The sequence below is a fragment of the Cottoperca gobio genome, chromosome 13 (genome assembly GCF_900634415.1).
Source record: "Cottoperca gobio chromosome 13, fCotGob3.1, whole genome shotgun sequence".
Classification (NCBI taxonomy): Eukaryota; Metazoa; Chordata; class Actinopteri; order Perciformes; family Bovichtidae; genus Cottoperca; species Cottoperca gobio.
Window position 1 is genome coordinate 2,701,677 of NC_041367.1, and position 23,654 is coordinate 2,725,330.

At 44.7% G+C, this 23,654-nt stretch overlaps 1 protein-coding gene across 3 annotated transcripts; it reads left to right on the forward strand.

Moving 5' to 3' along the window:
* The first annotated feature begins 388 nt into the window (after positions 1-388).
* Positions 389-23,439, forward strand: pid1 (phosphotyrosine interaction domain containing 1). Of its 3 annotated transcripts, XM_029446832.1 has the most exons (3): positions 389-558; positions 9,335-9,481; positions 20,920-23,439. In XM_029446832.1, the coding sequence occupies exons 1-3, from the start codon at positions 529-531 to the stop codon at positions 21,397-21,399; spliced, it is 657 nt and encodes a 218-aa protein (XP_029302692.1). In that variant the 5' UTR covers positions 389-528; the 3' UTR covers positions 21,400-23,439. The 3 variants fall into 3 exon arrangements, with proteins under 3 accessions (XP_029302692.1, XP_029302693.1, XP_029302694.1); XM_029446833.1 differs by lacking the exons at positions 389-558; positions 9,335-9,481 and adding an exon at positions 20,225-20,555; XM_029446834.1 differs by lacking the exons at positions 389-558; positions 9,335-9,481 and adding an exon at positions 20,236-20,465.
* The last annotated feature ends 215 nt before the right edge of the window (positions 23,440-23,654 follow it).

A 23,654-nucleotide genomic window follows, 5' to 3' on the forward strand; every position in this document is an offset into this window, starting at 1 on the left:
GGTTCATTATGCTTTATTTATATTGATTTTAGCAGCAAAAAACATCTCTCAATCTGACATTTTTACATGCCAGTCCTAAAAGCCTAAGTATTGCTGCATGAGCCTCATACAGCCGACACAAGTGTGACTTTAAAGCATGAAATATGGCACATTTAAAGAAAAGACGCGTAAACTTCAGTGATTGGCACCATCAAAATGAAACACCTGATGTGTTATACATCAAAATGCTCAGTAGCCACTGTGTATCAGAGGAAGAAGCTAAAACACATTGTCACTGTCTTTAGTCTCTATGGTCGAAGCCTCGATTTTCCTAACGCACGTGAACGCATCAGCGACAGCCGAGCAGGTACCTCCACCTGCCGGCCGGTCCCATTACTACAGCCAGGCGGAGCAACACATCCTTCATTACCGACCAGTCCAGACTGAAGGAGGACAGAGAGGCAAGCCGTGAAAGCGAACAGATGTGAACCGGACTACGGAAAGAGAACAAGCTGTAGTTAAAGACGGAGAACCTTTCATTCTGCTAATATGTGGCAACCCGCGTCGGAGCGATTGCAGGTAAGATCTGGTGTGTGAGCGCGCGCGTGTGTGTGTGTGTGTGTGTGTGTGTGTGTGTGAAAGGCTTATTGTCGACAGGGCAGCGGTAAATAAACGGTGCAGCCGTGTGAACACTGAAGCCTGGCTCCTGGCTCCAGCCTGCCTCCAGCCTGCAGAGACTTGCTCCGGTGTCTGAGCAGCTACAGATGTTGTTAGTCGTCGTTTAAATGACAGACACCGCTTTAGGTGTTGAAACAATGGTTTTTGTTCCCCTCTATGCTAATCTCTCTGTCTCTGCGAGACGTTTCCATGCACCTATTCACGTTACGCAAGCCAGTGCAACACTTTGTACCTCCGCTGCATTTGAACGCTAATCCGCCTCTGGAGATTTCCCCAAAATGTCAAAAAGAAGCATTTTCATGTAGTGTATAAAAACGGCTCTTATGGCCCACAGGCCTTTTTTACATCCAAACCTGCTCACTAACCTACTGAGTGCAACCGCAGGCCTCCTCCTCCTCCTGTTGTCACTCTATTTCTCCTTCATGTTGTCACATCAGGATGCTAATCTACACTTTATTCACTCTTTCATTCACGTGTGAAATCCCCAAAAAAAGAAAAGAAAAGAAAGGAAACGGTCGCAGGCTCCGGTCGGTAACCTGCCGCCTGCGACCTGTTCAGAAACGGGGGAAAACGCCGTTAATGACACGTAGTTTGATATCCAGGGGCACAGCCGTGCAGCCTGGCTTCACGTCTCCTGCAGACGTAATGCTCTCCAGATGTCGGCCTGCCTGCGGACTGCCTGCCAAGTGAACTTGCACAATCCCTTCTTCTGCCCAGGCGTCAAGAAGATGGAATCACGAATTATTTAAACCGAGAGTTCCGGTGTTCAGATGTGGAGTCAGGGTCCGTTAACACACATCTGCATGACCCCCCCCCATCCCGACTCCTCAATTAGTTCAAACATCATAGTAATGTAACATTGCATTGGACTCCATCACGGAGCTGCTATTGATTTAACGTTGATTGAACTCTGTGATTTATTTGTGTGTTTCTTCTACACTGACTGCTGAAGCTCAACACGTGTCATTGTGTCACCATATATCTCACATTGTACGTGGCTTGTTGCTTGTTTGGGTAGTGCATGTGAGCAAGTGATTCATTCCAGTCACTGCCAAATAAACCCCACACTCAAACACGAGCAGCATGAACACTCATGTGGTTGCAGGGTTGAAATAATTAGAAAGTTATTTTTACAGTTTTCCATCAGAGCAGCTGATACTTTACTCAAAGTGTAATTGTATTGGTTATTTATTCACAGGTGTTAGTTTACCAAACTGTAACTGAACCGTGCTAAAGACTTGTCTAATTCAATGTATGTGTATACTTTATGTTTTTAGATTGAGCAGCGGCGACATTTAACTCGCACAGTCCTTTAATATCGTGCATCAGCACTGTGCTTATGGGGGTGCGTCCACATTCTCATGAATCCTCTTTGTGTGAATGAACACTTGGGATTTTACTGCCGTTAACTTTGTGAAGTCTGAGAACAAATCGACATCAGCTTGTCCTTTTGGAAACTATTTAAAAACAACAGGAAGTATGCTTTACAAACTGGGAGCGTGGAGTTTGAAAGACATGGGCATATATGTCGAGTTCATAGTTGCATTGTGGGAAATGTAGGATTAAAGGCAGGTTTATGTGTTTTAAAGAAATCGTGCTTTTGATAAACGCCACTTGGCTCACCCCAGTTTACCTCCTGGAGACCAGCTGTGGCCAAGGTTGCTGAAGAGTTTAGCATATTTCTGCCGTCGCTGACCGGCGATGCTTCACTTGATGGATGACCTTTTGTCTGCCTGGGTTGTTCAGTTCTTGGGGTAAAGAGCAGAAGCCCGTGTGAAGTGTTCATCTCCACAAGGACGGCCACGGTCTTTGGCGATTTCCTGCTTTCTCTGTGTTTACATCGTCTTAAACTCAATATCTGACAAAACAAGACATTTAAAGTCATCGCTTTGGATTTTGAGAAACTGAGATATAACGATTCTTCGATTTAAGATATCGTTTAAAAAGCACGTTTCACTGTGAGGGTTTTTCATTCATATTCCGGCTGCAGATGTTTAATCAGTGAGTCGTTTGGTCTACAACATGTCAGAGCATCGTGGAAGAAGTCCATATCAGCAGATTCATTAATAATGAAAGTATGTTGCAGCCCTGATGAGAATAAAAAACAGCAGACAGACCTGCCCATCGCCTGCTTTGTACCCAACATGGCAACGAGCTTCTTTAGACCGTGTGTGTCCCCCCCCGCCCCACTGCGTCAGGTAAGGGGGGGTTTTCTCCAGCTGAAGGTGTAGGTAGCTGTGAGATGTGCTAGTGTTTATTATCTTCTGTTCTGTTGTTTTCATTCACTATGGCATCCGTCCATATCATCCTCACTGGTGCTGTCCTCTGTTGCCATAGCAACACCTGATGTCTTGCTGCATTTTTGCCTCACACTCAGTCAGGGAGGAGGAAGAGGAGGAGGAGGGGGGGGGTAGATGGAGGTGTGGGGGTGAGGAGATGCAGGTCGTGGCGTGAGTTTAGGCATCCCCGACAAATAGCAAACTGCTTTTATATGAACAATCAGAAGTGATTTGGAAGCAACGTGTGTGTTGCTGTGTGTTGCTGTGTGTTGCTGTGTGTTGCTGTGTGTCCATGCTGCATCATGTTTTCTTCTTCTTCTCTCCGTGTACTTCTCCCCATCCCTCCTACCTCTCGCTGACCACATGCCTCAATCAGTTTCAGGCGGCCCTTTCTCTCCAGGCAGAGGCCATGTTAGTTCAACAATAGATTGCGCAATATGAAGTGGTCTGGGCACACACACACACGCACGTATACACTCGGAAGCAAGGCAGGCGGGTTAAGCGTGCATACACACACAACAACATGCTTCCTCTCTGAATATCCCTAAGGCTACTAAACATGTTCTTTCCCTTCGTCAGCAGATCTTCCTTTAGCCACGGTTTCCACTCTCGACACTTTAATGTGTGTGACTCTGACACACAGCACGTAGAGAGATGTGGACGTGACAGTAATAGCTGACTCAGGTCGAACACGCTGGGAACCAGCCCCTGTCTGTGAGTCTTTACTTGTTACTGCGCGGCTATCTCCGCCTGCCTTTATTTGTCTCGGTCCCTCGGCCCGTCTGTCTCCTCGTCTGTCTGAGGTTGCTCTGCGGCCACACAGCTATGTTGTTGAGACTGTGGCCTCGGTGAGAAAAGGAATCCACCAGCAGACTGGCACACAATTCCCATGGTTCCCTCAACACGTTTGCCTCTTGTGAAGAAGTGGCTCTTGGCGCTTTTTGTTTTTGATGAATGGGCATAATCTCCTGTTTGCGGAAGTTATAATTGCTCAAGGTTTTCCACAGATTTGCTTCTGACAGAGAGTCTCTTGTCCCTTCCTTTGGTAAAAACCTTTGTCTTGGTATTAAGCTAGGGTTCAGAGCTCCATTTCCTAGAATAGACTTAAGGGGGGAATTATGGTGCTCACAAAAGGCACCCGATATGTCCCTGCATGTCTATGAAGAGTGGTATGTTATGGGTAAACGTAGGTTGCAGAAGCTCGCTCTTACCCCCCCAAATTAAATTTCTTTTGAACCTGAGCATTAAACAAGTTGATCGGTATATCCAACTCCCATTAGGTTGTGGGTTCATAGCGTCATACTCAAAATCAGCGTACCTTTTTTCACAAATGTTCCTACCTCTTCAAAGATTAGGAGACATGAATATAGGATGGGGGGGCCAGGTAGTTCAGGATGAACATTTAAGGTTCAGTCAAAGGCAGTGCAGAACATAAAGGTGGTGATAATTGGTGCAAGTCGAATATCCTCTGGGAGCTTGTTCCCGCTCTGTGGGGCATGCTAACTAAATGCTGCACCTCCACCTGGGAGTCCGAGCGGGTTCATGATTCGTACGTATTTTGGACACGCTGTACACTGCTGTCTCCGTCAGGAGGTGAATACGGGAACATATTTAAATTGGTCTTGACAGTGGGATGTCGCGGTGGGTTCATTGTTTACGACAAAGAGTTGTTGATGTTTTTACTGCCAGACAGAAATTGCCTCCCCCAGGCTCTGAGGTTTGGGTACTTTAATACCCACTTCCTCCTACAGGAGTAACCCACCAATCACAGCATCCGATCATTGACCTTCTACCTCCCACGCGCCCGTTCAGACATATTTCCTCTCGTAAACTGTCCCAGGATCAGAGGGGGAGGCTGTAAACACATAGAGGGGACCGCTTAGAAAGTTACACTGCCCAGTCCTTACCAAACAATGAACCTACTTTTGGCTTTAGGTAGTAACTGCCACCACATGCTGGGCGAACACCTCGTCTTGCTCTACCTGCACGCCACAGTGTATTTCTTCAATAAGGTTACGGAAGGAAGATGTGTTTATGTGTATAAATGGCGTCTGAGATACAAACAAGGGCAGGACGGAGCTGGATGCTCCAGCTTTAAAGGTACCCAGTGGAGCTTTTAGCCACTAATGGCGCAATTGGACGTGTCCCCATTTGGTTAATGTCTCGTGCACACACGCTACGACGCAAGCGCACATACAATAGGAGGATACACATTCCTGCCAAAGTTCCTACTGCTCCACTGATCACCAGGTGGTAACGTCCCAAGAAACGTAACAATGCGTCAGCAAAAAGCGAGGAAGAAGAAAACTGCTCGCAAGCAAACAGGGATGTAAACAATGCAGCTTCTGCATGTTTTAAAAGGAAGGAACTGCATTAAACATTTGTTGGGCCTCAAGCAGAGACACAATACATTTTGGTGAGTAAGCTTTATTGTCCAGATATTGTTTTTTCTTAGTGCCAGCATCTTTATTTTCCATTGTTCCCAATGACGAGAGAGCTTATGCGACCGCCTCGAGGAGAAGCTCTGCACCCAGCTCTGAGCGCTCCTAGTCTGTAAAGCGCCGGTGACTTCTCATTAGAAAACGGAGGAGAAGCTTGTTTTGGCCGTGTCCGTCTATCCTGAGCTTTTATATGTTAGACAGACACCATAACAAAGACCGAAAAGCCCATTTGTGGGAGCAGATCGGCCCGGCGGACGCCGACTGTTGCTTCTGGTGAGTGTTGTGCTTTTATCGACGTACATTTAGCAAAGCGTGAGGGGAAGCGTCCTCAGGTTGGTGCTCATGGTGGAAGAAAACATGTCAAACATAGATGGAAGCCCAAACAGATGATAAAAAGCAAAGAGGCGATGCTAGCCGATAATACAAACAGCGATTAGCGTGTTGATATGTTGTCACGGCATTGTTCTAGCGTTGCACTTGATGAAGTGCTCCCCAGCGCTTATCTGCCAGAAAGAACATGTGCTTTTAATATTAAATGTAAACAGAACTTTGTTTACAAGAAAACACCACAAGGGGCCTTTTTAAAGTTTTATTAGCCATTATAGGAGGAGCAATGTGCAACTCGAGGTGTGAGGCGTTCTGCTCTTACTTAGTTTGTTTCTCTCCGTACAAAGTTTGTCCGACTGGATCATTGAGATTCTGATCCTCATTGACTGTCATGGATGGTTTCCTGACCGTGTAGGCCGACCTTGACCCTAATTGCAGGCGTCGCCCCCACATTTAAACCCCAGACTGGAGACAGACACTGATACAGGATGTCTAGATTGACTGGTTCTGATCCTGGACCCTGGAAAATGAAAAGCTGAGATGCAGATGACCAACACACACTGATGTCCTACTCGCTTTGCACTCTGCAGACGACAGACCTACAACATCTGGTACAGAACTCTACACGCTCTTTCATCTCCCAGCCCGCTCACATAGTGTGTGTGTGTGTGTGTGTGTGTGTGGGTTGGTGTGTGTGCAGATGTGTCTGAGACAGGCTAATGTTGTTGACAAACTGTTTTGGTGTTGAGGTCTGTGTTGGGCTCCTAACCGCACTTAACAGGTTTTCAGGATGAACCGGTAGCCATTTGTATCCAAGGGATGTTTTCCTTCAGATTATCATGCTTTTATAGATACGCAACGTCTCTCCGTTTGGCTTCTGCTGGTTTCCAAACGATATTTCCTCCTGTTTTCTTACCGTTCTGTCATGATCACATCCCCATAACGCCTCAGCAGGCGTGGCAGGGGTCTGTTTTTACCCTCTTCTGCAGTGTCTTACCATGAGATTGACCCGAGAACCTCTTTTCTGTAAGAATGCTCCCTCAGGGGACCTGAAGTTTAACTTACCATCTGTGACCTGCTAAGCTCATCACTGCAGGAGGCAAACGCTCCAAAGAAACTCTCGTGGACGCGATTGTTAAAATGTTGTCCTGCATTTACATATTTCTTTAAATGCAGAATCTATCTGGACAATTTGCATGTGTACGTGTGCTGATGACACTCGGGAGTGACGAGGGACATACTTGGGAAGCAGAGTCTGTGGGATTTAAACTCGGTCGTCCGCCCAATTCTATGTTGGTACTTCTCTCAGGAAGAAAAGGTTGGCTTATGTAAAATATTCTGGGATAAAGTTTATTGGACGTACTGTTTTTTTTAGGCAAATACATACTATATGAGCCTTGAGATCCATAAAATATAACTGGTTGTAAAAGAAGTTCTGGTAAAGTTCTTTGTTATTGTGACTTTGTGCTATAAATACATGTTAATCACATGAGTACAGGCAGCAATGAGTCAGTGTGGATTCTTCTTGCATTACAGTCATGCTGCTAAATATGGAGAGCTTTTTATTGTTATGACAGTTAATGTCATAACTCGCTTACAAATGACCAAATAGTTTGTTTGCATTTACAGCCAGACTAAATATATAAAGAGTGGAAGTAATCCAGTTTAGTAAGTATGAATAGATGTCATGAAGAGAGGTGTAATTAAAGATCCATCCAGACTGTAGCTTTATCGCCTGTAACAACATATGGATATCTTTATTTATTATTGGATGTTTTTCTTTCGTCTGCACGACATGTGATCTCAATGTCGAGGAAATCTGAATGTAGAGCTTCACCTTCTGTAACGGAGATAAAAGCATCTTGATGATCGTGTAGAAATGTTCCCCCTGGAACCGGGTTGTCGTGCACTTCATTGACTTTAACGGCGCTGACGAGGAAATTGTTGGCAGTTGCTGTAAATGTGGGTTTAAAGGAGCAGAGGGCGCGGCCGTGTTGGGTGTCACTTAACCAACATTTTTAAAGATCCTACTATAATATTTCTGATGTGTGTTGATTTTGGCGACACCTCAAGTCCCTCAGTGAGTTGTATCTACTCTTGTTGTAATTGTACAGTGTGGAAATTAATATGAGCAACAGACACAGAGGTCAGGCCCCCCCTTAGGGATCGCTCACGTGTCCATTTGAGGGTTTTTTCGCGGTGCCATTGTTGGATGCGTGTCTCAACACAGAGCCCGGTCCGCACGGCCCTGATGCTGGAGACAGAGGAGCTGCCAGCGTCCACGTTGAAGTCAGAAATAGAATCAATAGTAACTTGATGAGGAGACTTGAGAAATAAAAAAACATTTGAATTCAGTGAAAATATTATGAATAGAATTCCAGCGTTACTCCACAAGCGGCCCTCCGCTCAGGCCTTTTGCTCCTGGTGGGGGGTGAAGGAGTCGGAGAGCCCACCACAGCCCCCCCCCCCCCCTCTCCGTACCGGGGCCGACCGCAGGAATGTGAGCCGCTGTCAGGAAGCTGTAAAGTGCTGACGCGGAGGTCAGTGAGCGTTTACACACATGTGGCTTTACTTTCACAAAGCCATCTTGATTTTTCTCCCTTTCTCCTTCATCTGCTCCTTGTTCTTTACTCGTCTTATCTCTCCCCCCCCTTTTCTTTATTGTTCTTCTCTCGACATGAAGGTGTTGTGTAGGTGCGTCTGCGGTTTCTGCTCCGACAGGTTGGAGCGTAGGGGACCATCACAGGGTTAGAGGGCATGACATTGGCCTGAAGTGTCATTTTGTACATACAATCTCAAAACCTTAAAATGTAATTGATCGTGTGTCACAGGACTACAGAGCACCAATGCTTTTAATTAATGTAACATGTTTATGTTGATGCAGCGGTGTTTAATTCAGAGACTGGACACCAAACTGTTTTCTGGAAGTTGATTGAGGATGTTCGACTTGGCTTCGCCGAACAAACCGGCGCTGGAGATTGATGGCGGCCTGTTCTGGCAGAGTCGCCTGTTTTCATCGCCTGAAAATGTCAAACGTTTCTCAAGCATCGGTTGCATAAAAAATGGACTTTGTTCCCGTCCAACATGGAAAACGGCTTTGAAGTGCCAAAGAGGAAAAAATGAATGGAAGCTTTTGTAAAAGTAATCTGGACTTAACAGAACAATGGTCCCTGTAAGACCTGATTAACATTCGTTATTAAGGCTGTAAGGCACAATGCTAACATGCTAACAATGTCAATGCTACGTGCTGACTTAAAGCAGGTTGTTAATTTAGCTTGTTGGCATGCTAACGAGTAAACACAGCTGACGTGACATCAGTGCTTTTGCAGGTATTTGGTCAAAAACATGATATAAATGACAACATTTGACCTGATGATGGACAAAACAAATCCATTTGACGACGTCATCTTCAGGAAACACAGATCAACATCAAGTGTTCTGGTATTTTATAAACCAAACAACTAATCAATCAATCGAGAAAACAAACGACAGATTAATCAAAAATGTTAGTTGCAGCCCGAGTTAAGTGTATACGACGGGGAAGCTACACATGTTAACCGACGGGGTTATCGTTCTTGGTTACTGGTTGTGAATTTGCCTAAAGCACAGCTTCTTTCTTTTCTCCATCAGCACTTTCAGACCATGCTGAAGACCAAGCTCAATGTGCTGACGCTGAGGAAGGAGCCGCTGCCCACGGTGATCTTCCACGAGCCCGAGGCCATCGAGCTCTGCTCCACCACGCCGCTCACAAAGGGCAGGACCCATGCTGGATACAAGGTAGTCACATGAACCCGATAATCCCTCAATCCAGCCAGGAAATCTATAATCGCATTAATGGAACCATAATCCAACTGTTGTTCCTTTTTCTTTTCTGCACACACGTTTAATTCATCAACCCGTGAGAGTGAAGTGTGTGTGAATCACATTCTTTTAATATTAAATGTGTGTGAGTGTGTGTCAGATGTAGTGGTTGATCCAATGAGCTGTTGGACTCACAGCTTATTCTTCTTTGTGTCCTTGACGCAGAAAACAAACGACAGCAGCTCTGTTGTAACACACGACTCTTCTAAAGTAACTGTGTGTGTGTGTCTCTGTGTCTGTGTCTGTCTGTGTGTGTGTGTGTCGTTGCCTGCTTTACGCCATGACTGTGGGCACATGTCGACTTTAAGAGGCGGTGTGGCTTTTGTTTTGTGCGTTGTCACTTACGCTGTAACATTAACAAGAAGCTTTTCCAACTAACTAAGCTGCACTTTTCATATCTGATTGCCAAGAAACACACATATAACTATCTGACATTATCACACACACACACACACACACACACACACACACACAGACTAACCGTCGCTTACATTTATATACGTATTCATACACGTCTTGAATAACACATTCCCAGACACAAAAGTGTTGAGTCCTCAGCAGCACTTCCCAAAAGCTCCTGAGTTCAGATGTGAACACGAAGTGAAAGTCGGTAAGACGGAGCAGAGACGTGCGGTCTGGCTGCGAGAGATGCACATGCAGACATGGGGTCAAACAAGTTAACCCTCTGAACTCTACAATCCTTATCATCAGAATTTCAACTTGAATGGATCATATGTGTCCCCCCCTCCCCCCCCCCCCCCCCCCCCCCCCCAGTGTTGGGAACCCCTTTGGAAAGAAACATTAAATGCACAAAAGACTCGATTCCGTGGAGGTGCAGGATCTCCATATCGCAGTGAACAAAGATGCTACAGTTACAACGTGCTCGGGGGTTCAGAAGGTTAATTTTCAGGGTTTTTATTGTCTTCAAATCAAATAAAAGCGTCCCACACTAAGTTGTGTTATAATATTATATAACAACTAATGCTGATGCATACAAGAATGAATATTTAACCCAGGGAATTAAGACAGATGCTCGCTTTGTTTCAAATCAAAGACACATTGTTACAAGTCTTTGCACCTGCTCTTCTCTCATCGTCGCGTCTCTTAAAGACATCTGTTCTCCTGCCAGGCACAACACAATCAAGCAAGACGTGCTCCTCTTGTAAATGCTGCAGCGGAATTGTTTAAGCATGTTTTCATGTGATAAAACTCGTCACAGTTTTGCATTTTAAATGCACGGCTGGAACTACACCATGTCGACTTCAGTTGTTAAACAACGTTCCTAAGGATGAAACGATTCTCTGTTGTGTCGCAGTGCGAAGATAGTTCTGGGAAAGTCCAATTCTCTGACATGGACACGGCTACTTGACAGTTTGCAGAGTTTATTCATTGTTTTTAAAGGCCCAGTAAAATGGCACTGAGAGCATCTCAATCGTGTGGTTACATGGGAGACGTTGAGTAATGGACTGCTAATACTTCCACGAGGTAACGGACGTATAGAGGGGTATTTACCGGTCAATCACGGGGAAGTGTTTAGATTTTCAGATAATAATAATACTAGGCTTTATTTGTATAGCACCTTTCATACAAGAATTGCTAGCCCAAAGTGCTTCACAGCAAAATAAATAGTACAAGATTAGACAGAATAAGAGCATTTACAGTACAATAATCACAGTGTTGATGTAAATGTGAAATAGCATTAAAAATAGCATTAAAGATAGCATTAAAGATAGCATTAAAGATAGCATTAAAGATAGCATTAAGATAGCATTAAAGATAGCATTAAAGATAGCATTAAAGATAGCATTAAAGATAGCATTAAAAATAGCAGAACAAATAGCATTAAAATAGCATTAAAATAGTATTAATAGTAAAATAGCATTAAAATAGTATTAAAAATAGCATAAAATAGTATTAAAATAGCATTAAAATAGCATTAAATAGCAGAATAAAAATAGTAAAAGTGGAAAAGGCTAATAGTTAAGAGGTTAAATAGCAGCTTTAATAAAAGCATTTAATTGAGTTTAAAGTGGCAGCATTAACGATTGTATAAAATATCACCATTAAAAGGCTAAAGTAAAGAGATATAAAATATCACTATTAAAAGGCTAAAGTAAAGAGATATAAAATATCACCATTAAAAGGCTAATGTAAAGAGATATAAAATATCACCATTAAAAGGCTAAAGTAAAGAGATATAAAATATCACCATTAAAAGGCTAATGTAAAGAGATATAAAATATCACCATTAAAAGGCTAAAGTAAAGATATATAAAATATCACTATTAAAAGGCTAAAGTAAAGATATATAAAATATCACCATTAAAAGGCTAAAGTAAAGAGATATAAAATATCAATATTAAAAGGCTAAAGTAAAGAGATATAAAATATCACTATTAAAAGGCTAAAGTAAAGAGATATAAAATATCACCATTAAAAGGCTAAAGTAAAGAGATATGTCTTCAGTTTACTTGTGAAGATATTGAGCGAGCTTGCCTCCCTAATGTCTGCAGGTAAAGTGTTTCATAGCTTTGGTGCATAATTGTTAAAGGCTGAATCCCCAATTTTCTTTTGGATGTTTCTGGGAATATTTAATAAACCAGTAGTGGATGATCGTAATGTTCTTGGGGGCACATAGTTTATTAGCGAGTCGGTAACTTGGTGCAGTTCTGTTTAGGTCTTTGTATACAAGAAGGACCTTAAAGTCTAAACGTTAGTGTAAGCCAGTGTAGAGCGGCTAACACTGGACTGATGTGGTCTCTCCTCTTGGTTCTCGTCAGCAGCCTCGCTGCAGCTGAAGTCTCCAGTGTTTTGTTTGGGCGGCCGGTAAAGAGTGCGTTAGCATTAAAGGGGACAGAATAGGAAAAACTCACTTTTTTCAATGCTTGTGTAAAACATCCTCGTAAACATGTTCTAGCAGAAACCCCAAATATAAGTGAAAACGAGCATAATTAATACGTGGCCCTTTAAGAAGCGGCTGACCAGCTGTTTATCCGAACCCAGCGGTGTAGCGATGCACCGAGTCTCAGTGGGAGTCTCGCCACGATGGAAGATAAATATTTATGCATCGCCCTTGGTATCCCTCTCTGTTTTGTGTGAATCCCAGCATCCACTCGCTGCCCGCTCCTCTTCTGTCCTCGCCGCTCTTTCCAGCATCACAGAGAATGCCAAAGCCATGTTGCCATAGATACCACGAAAGCTATTCAGCAGAATACCAGCCGCACGCACACAAAAAATCATTTCCCTCATCTGTCTGCGGCCTCCTTGTATGCAAGTGTGTCTGCCTTGCCGCCTGCATCTGTTGGCTTGTGTAACTTCCTGTCTGAGTCACTACCTGCCTGTCTGCATACCTGTCTGCCCACCTGCTGCAGCAGCCGAGCTGTTGCACAGACGCTTTCTTTTCAAGGGAGAGAACTAGTACCCTACAGTATGATACCACTTATTATCCTCATGTTTTATAGCCCCTCTCTCCTTCACTGCGCTCTCTCAGTTGCAGGCAGGCTGAGGGCTGCTGTCCCTCTGCCAAAGCTAACAGCTAGCGAGGATGAGAGGCCACCTCTCTTTGCCCTGCCTGGCCTGCTGCTGTCAAAGCCTCTTCACATCCATTGAGAAAATGTCTTCAATGCACTTCACAGCCGCGCCTGCTCCACAGTCCTACGTCATGACAAACGATGACATATCTTTGGACTCTGCTCAAAATCTCAAAATACGAAGGAATATGCAGCTTTTCTGCTCGAGTCTCTTCAGAGTCGCGTTTCAGTCAAACTATCACCCTGTCTAGCCAAATAACATTTTATAAATGCACGCTTTTTCATGCGGCCCCCTTCGGCTTTGCATTTCCACCTTGCACACACAGTAAATGAGAACACAAGCGTCTGATTCACGTCCACCTTACATTTGTAGCAGCCCGGTGGAGAGGCGGTTTGTAGACTGTAGAAGTGTTATCATGGACGTGAAGTGGAAACTTACTTTACAAGAAGCTCCATTTAACAAAATGCTGCTAAAAGATCATATTTGTGTTTTTATTGTTTATCTCGAATGAATCTTCGTGATGATTCGTTCCATCTTCTCAATTGTGAAGATTTGCTGCTTTTCTCCATCTTATATTTATAAAAAATAAATGTATATATTTATTAAAAAAATATATTTTGTTCTTTTTATTTATTTATTTATTATATATATATATATATATATATATATATATATATATATATATATATATATATATATATATATATATATATATATATATATATATATATATATATATATATATATATATATATACACAAAATAATTAAATATAAAATAAATAATATATATATATATTTTATTTATTATATATATTTATTTATATATAAATATATATATAATATATATATATATATATATATATATATATATATATATATATATATATAAAATTGGCATTTTGTCACAGTAGGCACCGTGTTAATAATAAAGTTTGTCCTCTCTCTCTTTTGTCAACTCTGTTCTGCACATGCGAGTTAAGAGCACTGGCTCTTTTACTCGTGTATAGTGAAACTAAACCAGTGACAGTGTGTGGTTCTCCCACACTGACGTCATTCACACCACCGGGTCTTTATCTAGTCCGTCAGGCAGAGAGGCTTTTTGTCCCGCTGCACTTGGTATTCTGATGTCAGTCTGAACGTCACTTCTCCTCCAGAACAGAACACGCAGTGACCACAACCCGATGATTAGCAGCCGGGGTGAGAGGACCGCGGCTGCCTGCTGAATGTGTGTATGTTTGTGTCTCATGGAGCCTTTGTGTGTGTGTGTGTGTGTGTGTGTGTGTGTGTGTGTGTGTGATTTATAAATTAAGAATGGTTGGTTATAGGTATAAACATCAGCTTGCTTCTCCACCTGTGATGATGATCCCCTGCTGACAGGGGAACTCTAAAGGGCTATACCTTTACGTATACAGCCTTTAAAGCTGTAAACGTGTGTGTTATGGAGACGAGAGGCGTTGGATCGAGCTTCAGGTTAACTCGTGTGTTGTCTGTGCTGTTACTCGCCAGAGGAGGATCCAGACTGGGCAGCAGTTCAGGACTTCCCTCAGATCCCCTGATTGACCCGGGCTGCCACTCTTTATTACACGAGATGAAGCGCAGCGTGCTCTGCAGGCCGATCCCGACGGGCTCAGGCACAGCAGTCACACTATGCGTATGTGGCTTGACCATACAGCGTGTGTTAGTTTGGAAAGAAAAGTCGTTCTTACCCTTTTTTGCATTGCAAATTTGTTTGGGTGAGATTTTGGTCCACCAGTGTCTGTAGAGGGGAACGTTAACGTGGACACGTTGGAGAATCTTACCGTATGTATGGAAGCTGTTGGGACTGTGAAAGCTTCTTTCATATACACTGAGGTGCTCCTGTCTTGGAAACACTCAGACTCTGTTTTGTACTTAAACACACACATACACACACACACACACACACGTGCAGCATCGTCGTCTTCTCACCGCGCAACACAAACAAGCAAACACACACACACACACACACACACACACACACACACACACACACACACACACACACACACACAGCACTTTAAAGAAGAAAATGCATGCCGTGGCAAGCGGAGCCAGCTGCACTGTGCTGATTCAATAAGTTTACAGGAATGTTAACAACCTCTTCAGGAATGCTGCATTCCCAAGCTGTGGATTCCCGGTCATGTTGGGGGATCCAGCGGGGGCCTGCTGGGGGGAGAACGGCCAGGAGAACCGCTGACAGTGGGACGCTTGTGTTTTATCTATAGGACACGCTGCAGTCCCAGTGTCGGGAGTGACGAGGCGATACTGTACAGATGTTACGATCTAGGAAGTAAAGAAAGTCCAATCACAATATATCGTTCGACTTATATCAGTTTTATGTAAACACATTCAGGGCTTGATTAATAATAATAATAATAATAATCAGCAGATTAATCAACACAACCAGAGGTCACTGAGCTGCTTCCTCGTGGACTCTGATAATATCATTTATCTTTCTTACTTTTGGCAAACGACAGTCCTGAATGTTTCCAAACAGTCGGCCACTGAGCCATGAAGACAAATAATCGTTCCTTCACACTGACATCTTATCTCGTGCCATTTGGAAAAGAACTCAAACTCAAACGGGGGGGGGGGGGAGAACAGACTGTTTGTTTTGTCTGCACCACCACTGTCCTTGGACTCCTAGTTCCTGCAGTGGGTCTGACTGTCTGTACCTTCACATCACAATCTGATGCTGCTCCTCAACAACCGGCTCATTGTTCTGCTCTGTCCTCTTTTCTTCTTCTCCTCCATGTTCCCAAAGCCTCTCTGCAGGGACGGGTATCTCCTCCTCCTCCTCTTCCTCCTCCTCTTCCTCCTCCTTTACTTCTCATCCCCTCTGCTCCTTTCTGTGCTGATAGCCGAACCAGCTGTGGCTCCAGCAGCAACAGCTGCCCAGGCTCTGCACCTCACACACATGCCTGTGTGCTTACACACACACACACACACACATACAGACACAGACGGACACATAGACAGTGTGTGCTGTGTGTGTGTGAGGGGACCAGGATGTTCCCGTCTCTCTTCCCACCAGTTTGCTTTGTGGGCTGTGGATGTTTTTTCTGTCTCCCTCACTTTCTTCTGTCCTCCTCTTGCATTCAGCTTTGCTCTCCATCTGTTTACAACAATATGTTTCTCTCTCTTTGTCGTACCATAATTGTGTTTTTTTTTCAAAGCATAGTTTGGTTTGGAACCCGAGATTCATCAAATTGTTAAAATCTGTTTGTCCTCATTAAACACAAAATGCATTGTTGTGACCGTCTGTACTTTATGTTTTGAATGAGTCTTCAACCGAGTTAGAAACATGCAGAGGCAGAACTTCGTACGCCAGCATGTAGCGTATGCATCTGAACAACAATATGGACGTCTTCTAACTTCTTACAGTAAAAGTAGACACACTAGTGAAGCTACCAAACACCTACTGATCACCGGATCAGTCCTGAGAGTCTGTAGGAGACCATGTCCTCCACACAGTCAGTAATAGTGTCCACATGTCTCACCACACATGCTCCTCCCTTCTCTGTCTCACACTCCAGTTCTTTGTTTGTGTGTCCGTCCCACGAAGCAGGTACACACACACACACACACACACTTGTAGTTTGTTGTCTGCAGCAGTAATCCAGTGGACACTTTGTTTAAATGTCCACTTCCCTCCGCCCGTCTGTCTGTTTCCTGTCGGTGTTCGCTCCGCTTGTTTCTGCAGCATTCCTTCCTCGCAGCCCTCACGGCCACTGCTCCTGTAACTCATCTTTATTTCTGTCTCCGTATCGCTTCATGTGGAATCAATATTTTCAGTTTGGCGGTATAGAAAAGTTAGCTGTAGGAGGGGATGTGAGGATAGAGGGGAGAGGAGACGATAGAGTTGGAGGAGGACGAGGAGAAACACATGGAGAGTTGAAGCCACTCTGTAGATCTCTGGAATGATTTAAGCCGCCTGTCTGACGTGAGAGAGCTGCCAGAGCTGCAGATGTGTGCTGGTCTGGGACGGATGGATTGATGTATCAATCTTTACCTGGAGACTCATGTGTGGGGAAAAACAGACTCTTGAGTTTGTCTGTCGTCTGTCTGTAGATCGGCTTCCTGACAGCAGCTCGTTCCTGCAGCGTCAGTCAGTTCAACCCGAGTCACGACTCTGCAGAATCTACGATCGTCATCTGTGTGTCTCTTCAATGTTCCCATCATAACAGGAGTTGTTCACACACACACACACACACACACAATAGTGGTGTCCTAACGCTGCAGCTGTTTAGTTCAGGCGTTGTGCTCATACTTTGAATCTGCTTGTCTACATCTCTCGCTGGCTTCTTTCTGTATAACTTTCTGTGATGTTTGCCTACAAATCAAAACAAGTCTCAGACGTGTAGAGCTCAGGCTGTGACGGTGTTTTGTCAGTACTATTCTATCCGAGGGTTTAGTTTCAAGTCTCAACCTTGTTTTTAATAAAGGAAGGATTTTTACGAGGAAGCGGTGAAGCAACTTCTCCATTTTAAGACAGATTTCCTATTATGTGTCATGTCTGCTTGGCCATATTCCTGCTGTCGTCTGCCAGATTATCTGCCTTCATGGAGCCTTTTTCAAGTTTGGCTCGGCCGGAGAGGAGTTTTTATTTATTTTTACTTTACTGTTTCCATGTGTAGTCCCTGCTAATTCAAAATATCCCTACTTTACAACATTGGCGAGTATTTGCTGTAATCAAAATGTCTCCAACGACAAAATCTGTTTCATACAGTGAGCCATTAATCGTGTCTTTTATTGGGGACAATCAAATGCATAAGTTTTAGTAGGCAGTGCTACTTGTCCGTTGAATTGTTCCTGACATGCCCCCCCCCTTAGCCGTCACAAATTGAGACATTTTCTGACGGGAAAATATTGTTTTCTCTGAGATTGCATCATAAAGTCTTGATTAGTTACCGCAAAGCTAGCTGTGTGTGTGTGTGTGTGTGTGTGTGTGTGTCTGTGTGTGTGTGTGTCTGTGTGTGTGTGTGTCTGCGTGTGTCTGTGTGTGTGTGTCTGTGTGTGTCTGTGTGTGTCTGTGTCTGTGTGTGTGTGTGTGTCTGTGTCTGTGTGTCTGTGTGTCTGCGTGTGTGCCTCTGCCTCTTGGCTCTTCTTCCTCGGTTGTGAACATTATTTAATCAGGCACATTAACTGGATCACTTCCACACACAGACAGTAGAGCAGACAACACACACACACACACACACACACACACACACACACACACACACACACACACACACACACACACAGATTGAGAGCGAGCATTAACTTCTTTCTCTTTGTGTGTTGGTCTGCTCCCAGCGGCTGTAAGAGAATGAAACCTGGCAGAGCAGCCGTCTTCATTCATCTAGGAAGCAATCAGGAGAAACGATCGCAGTTTAAACAAGTAACTCAATATCAAAATAGGAGCGACGGAGAAGAAGAAGTGCACAATGACTCTTTATTGCTGTTTGACATACAAACGGCACACTGTGGATGCTTGATGTATCTTGGCGTCGTCTTTAGATTTGTTGGCTGGCTGAGTGACTGACCGCCTTTTGGCTGCGAGAGGGTGTCAGTGTGGTCGACGAGCAAACCACCCGGCCTCCAGGCTGCTCCTGCAGACCTGTGGTCCTCGGCTGAATGATGGATCGGGTGCAAAGGCTGGATGTCCCACCCCTGCGGTCTCCACTAATGAACACCAGGCATGAGGAGGCAGCTGCTTTCACTTCCTGGATCTCTTGCTGTTGCCTATATGAAACTGGGAATCAATGCAGTGTTGCGCTGTGATCAGAGGTTTCAGTGTGGGAGCGCACCAGTGTGTGTTTGTACCTGGAGCAGATGCTACACATGCTACCTTTGAGTAGCTGCACCATTGTTCAAGTACAGACTATTTATATAAATGGTCTTCTTGTTCATAATTTGCATGTACCTACACCTAAAAACACGTTTCTGTAATTCTCCGTACAGCTCGGCTGGCTGTTTCTTCCCGCGTCCAGTCTTTATGCTAAGCTAGGCTAACCATATCCTGGCTCCAGCTCCTACTCGACACACAGACTTTTAATTATAATATATTTTCTTCTTCTGTCTCTATCTCCTGTTGTAACTCAATGTCTACATCTTATTCATTCCTATTCTTTAAAGGATCTTCACATTCCTTCATGCGTGATGAAGAGTTTGTGTTTTGGCTCCACAGCTTCACAAAGAGTGCAGGAAGTTACAAAACATTCTTGGTATCTTGAGTGCATCCTCACCACAGATGTTGGTTCCTACATTAGTTTTTACAATTATTTTAGATTAAGGTAAATGCTGCACCTGCGCTACGTAGGACTTAACTTCCTGTCTAGCCAAGAGGCTGACTGCTGTCCATGCTTACTCTGAAAGATCCCATTCAGAGAAAACGCTAGCGGAGATTGAGGGCAGGAAGATAAAGCTGCGTGGACCTCTGCTGATATTAATGAAGACCTGCAGGTAATAGTTACGTGCATTCTTAAGGGCACTGAAACCACAGAATGTCTTGACATGAATGCTGGTTCCAGACTCGTACATGATGCACATCTCACACTTATCATTGCATGTTTTCTGCAGCTATGTGTGCTGCATGTCAGCCAGCTGTAATGAACTCTGCAGAGAGAGGAGTATTCCCCTGCCCCAGTGTAAACACAGACAGGAGTGCAAACTCTCTGAGCGTTTGACTCGTCGCAGGCTCCTCCTCTGTGTATTTTTATAAAGCTATAAAGAACACCACGCAGAGAGCGCGCACAAGGCAGCCATTATTCCTGGACCGCTCTCCATTTGGCCACGTTCCCTTAGAAAACTCCTGCTTTGTTCACGTCTCTACTTTCTCTCCATCTCCTCAGTCTATCACTCTCCTGGTATGCAGTGTCATTACTATGGTATTCTATGTTGCAGCCACAGCTCAACACAGTTCTCTTCAGGAAGGAACACACACACACACACACACACACACACACACACACACACACACACACACACACACACACACACGTCCTTCAGCATGTCATTAGAAGAGCCTCTCGTCACCTCTGCTAGTGACAGAAGGTGACCGGGTTACGTCCCCAGACTGTGTGCAGATTGAGATTAAACGGGTTAGGTGTGTAATGTGTGGCGGTCCCTCTTTCTTTGGGACTTGTTGTCATTTCCCTTTTCCCTGAAGGTCACACTCCCCCTGAGTTGATTGGAGGTTATTCACATCACCTGTCGGCTCCTAATTAAGAATTGAGAGCAGCTTGGTGCATTTCCTCTCTTGTCCAATCAGAGTATGACGACGCCCTTTATTTAGGGCTGAAGACATAAAGCTCTGCACACTATTCTGATGCTTCCTCGACGTCATGCACACCTCATCTCTGCAGGTGTTGTCGGCCAGACGTTATGTTCTTCTGGCCTTTTTAAAATGTTTCTATCTGAGTATCAAACGTAGCTCAAGTCAACGTCCCCACGAGGTGACCGGCATCAGGACAGAGTTTCTGCTTTCCTAACGATGACGGGCTTTATTCTGTTTGTGTTTCTATTAAAATCCCCTTTTATGAGATGTTTGTTTATTATTTAAGAGGCATTTCATTATATGGTCATCTTTATTTATTATTATTAAGGACATTATTGAAGGGAAGTGCTTCATAAATCATACTAATTATAGAACTCTCTCATGTGTCTAAGGGGTGTCGGATCGTATCCCTGCTGATTTTGTACATCCAGTGAACGTTTGTAGCCAACAGCTTTGTTTGTGATGTGACGTGGCGTTGTGGGCAAAGAGTCTCATATTATGTGTGTGTGTGTGTGTGTGTGTGTGTGTGTGTCTTCCTGCAGGTGGCCTACCTGGGTAAGGTGACTATCTCCGGGACCCAGTTCCTGTCCGGCTGCACAGAGTCGGCGGTGGTGGGCCTGGTGGAGCGTCGTGCGCAGCAGCAGGGCAACTCTCTGCTGGAGATCCGGCCCTTCCAGGTGCGTCTTCACCACCTGGATGAGCACGGCGAGGCCTCGGTAACCATGGACACCTACCAGGTGGCGCGGATCGCCTACTGCACGGCCGACCACAGCGTCCGACCCAACGTGTTCGCCTGGATCTACCGCGAGATCAACGACGACCTCACCTTCCAGATGGACTGCCACGCCGTGGAGTGCGAGAGCAAGCTGGAGGCCAAGAAGCTGGCGCACTCGATGATGGAGGCTTTCCGCAAGACTTTCCACAGCATGCGCAGCGACGGCCGCATCCACAAGAGCGGCTCATCGGACGACTTCGCCGAGGACTCATCCTCCCCCGAAGACTCGACCCCAGACGACGGTTGAACTGACACTCGCATAATCTCCCGATGCCCATCCTAACGAAGCGAGGGGTGACTGGAAGGATGGACAGATTACCTGCTCGCTCATTCTCCCCCTACTGTCTCTTTCTGTTATCAATTTGGAACAAAATTAACTGACCCTGTGAACCAACACGCCCAGGATAATGAAGTAGCTTTTAAATACTGTAAAGGGAAGGTCGATGGAAAAGGAGTCGCAAAAGACCGACATTCACATACAGGGATAGCAAAGTGCCGCCACTTTGAATAAATGGCCCTCGAAGACCAACGGGGGGGCTTTCAAGGACCTCTGTAGACGCCCTCAAGAGATTCACTCGACATTTCCATTTCCATTTCCAACCACTGTTACTCTTGCACTCAGCAGAGACTCTGTTTGTGGTTCTTAAGCTTTCTCACCCAGGAAACGACCCTGTTAGTCCCTGTTCTTCTGACCCCAGCTCCCCACCACCTGTTCTCTCCATGTAGGGAGCCGGGTCCCAACCCACAGACTTTATGAGACCGTTGGAGCACACGCATTCTTTAAATGTTTAATTATGTGGATCTCTGTTACGATGCCTTCGACCTCGGTAAAAGCAAATGAGGATGTGAAAGAAAAGCTTTCAGCACCATTCATATCGCGACTGCGGTACCTTTACTCGCACCCCGATATCTCTCGCCGGCATAGCTGTTACTCATGTGGACGAGGCAGAGCTTCTACCGCTGTCTCCGTTTAATAGGTACTTAAAGATTGAGTATGCACACGGCACCTGGGAGAATATAGGTGCTACATACTGTAGTTACATTTCAGAAGTCCTCGCTGGGCTGGAAGCCCGGGCCGGTCTGCGACACCTTAATCATCCACTTCTGTTTGGAGGATACCAAAATTCAGGCTGGATTTTGCCCGTCAGATTATGTGCCTCACTTTCCTCTCACATTAGTTTGGTCTCTTACCCAGGTCCCTGTGTGTGTGTGTGTGTGTGTGTGTGTGTTCTTTCTTTCTGTGTGTGCGTGTGTGTGATTGCTTATATGAATGTACACGTGTGTGCTTGCATCGCTGTGTGTGTGAAAGAGAAAAGGTAAGCGAGGAGGAGGAGGACAACGGGGGTGATGTGAACGATTTAGCTGGAAGTTTAAGACTTCTCAAGCATCCATTTTTGATGCTCAAGGAAGCGTTTTAAAATCAAGACATGGTACTGTGACCATTTGCCACGTTTTCTTACTTTTTTGTCCGGTGTGAAAGGAAAGGTTGTAGGACCCTGAAACAGCCGTCCAGCGTGACTTCTGACGACTCCTGGCCTCTGCTGAATGTACTGACGAGTCCAACGTGCTGTGAGCGCCTCCCGTCATCACTTCAGTCTCCCATAATCTCCTCACGCCATCACAGACGAGTGATGGGGCAGCGATCGCTCTGCTGTCCTGCGTCGAAGCAACATTGTGGAGCAAAAACTCATCAGAGCTCCACGACTTCGTCTTCTTCTTCTTCTTCTTTTCTAACTGGACTGTATCGAGCAGAGTGGACGCTATCAGTGGAAATAGACTTCACACACACACACACACACATCTACATACAGTTATACATATGTACACACACACACACACACACACACACACACATTGTATTTGAGTCTTGCTCAATAAGCTTATGTAAATACAAATGTATCACTTTCCAAATATTACGGCATAAATGTTGATAGCTATTTTAAATAATAAAAACATGTTGAACATCATACGATACAGAAACAGTGTTATAAAACCTACTGTGAATAATAGGTGGAGAAGCCTGGTGGCTGTGCGTGTGTGTGGGGGTGAGGGGTGTGTGTGTGTGTTTGGAAGGGGTTGTGTGTGGGGGTGAGGGGTGTGTGTGTGTGTGTGTGTGTGGATAGGCCAGAGGGGGGAGAATGTTTATAAAGCTGTAGATTACTGTGTCCTGTCTGTCTGAACGCTCAGACGCGCTTTAAATGTTTGAAAAATGTTACCTTAAGTGTTTTATATACAGTGTTTGCAAAGATCAAGAAACAATTGCATATAAAGTATTTACCAAGACCAAGCGCACCGTGGTGGGGTCTGTTTTGTCTCAGGGCTCATTCTGTCGCCAGATCCAGAGAAGTTTTTATTCTTCAAACAATTGCTTGATTTGAACAAACTGGATTCCCCGCTGTGGCTACGTGTGGGAGGATAAACACAAAGCATGTTCAGTTTCAGAATGGGTAACCAGATGATGCTCTGACAGGGTGCCAGGACAGATGTAAAGCAGAACACACA

Excerpts from the sequence above, each read along its gene's own strand:
- pid1 (XM_029446832.1), top strand. The coding sequence starts at position 529 with ATGTGGCAACCCGCGTCGGAGCGATTGCAG. Across the intron at positions 559-9,334 it reads CCGCGTCGGAGCGATTGCAG|CACTTTCAGACCATGCTGAA; the intron begins GTAAGATCTGGT and ends TTTCTCCATCAG. Across the intron at positions 9,482-20,919 it reads GGACCCATGCTGGATACAAG|GTGGCCTACCTGGGTAAGGT; the intron begins GTAGTCACATGA and ends GTCTTCCTGCAG.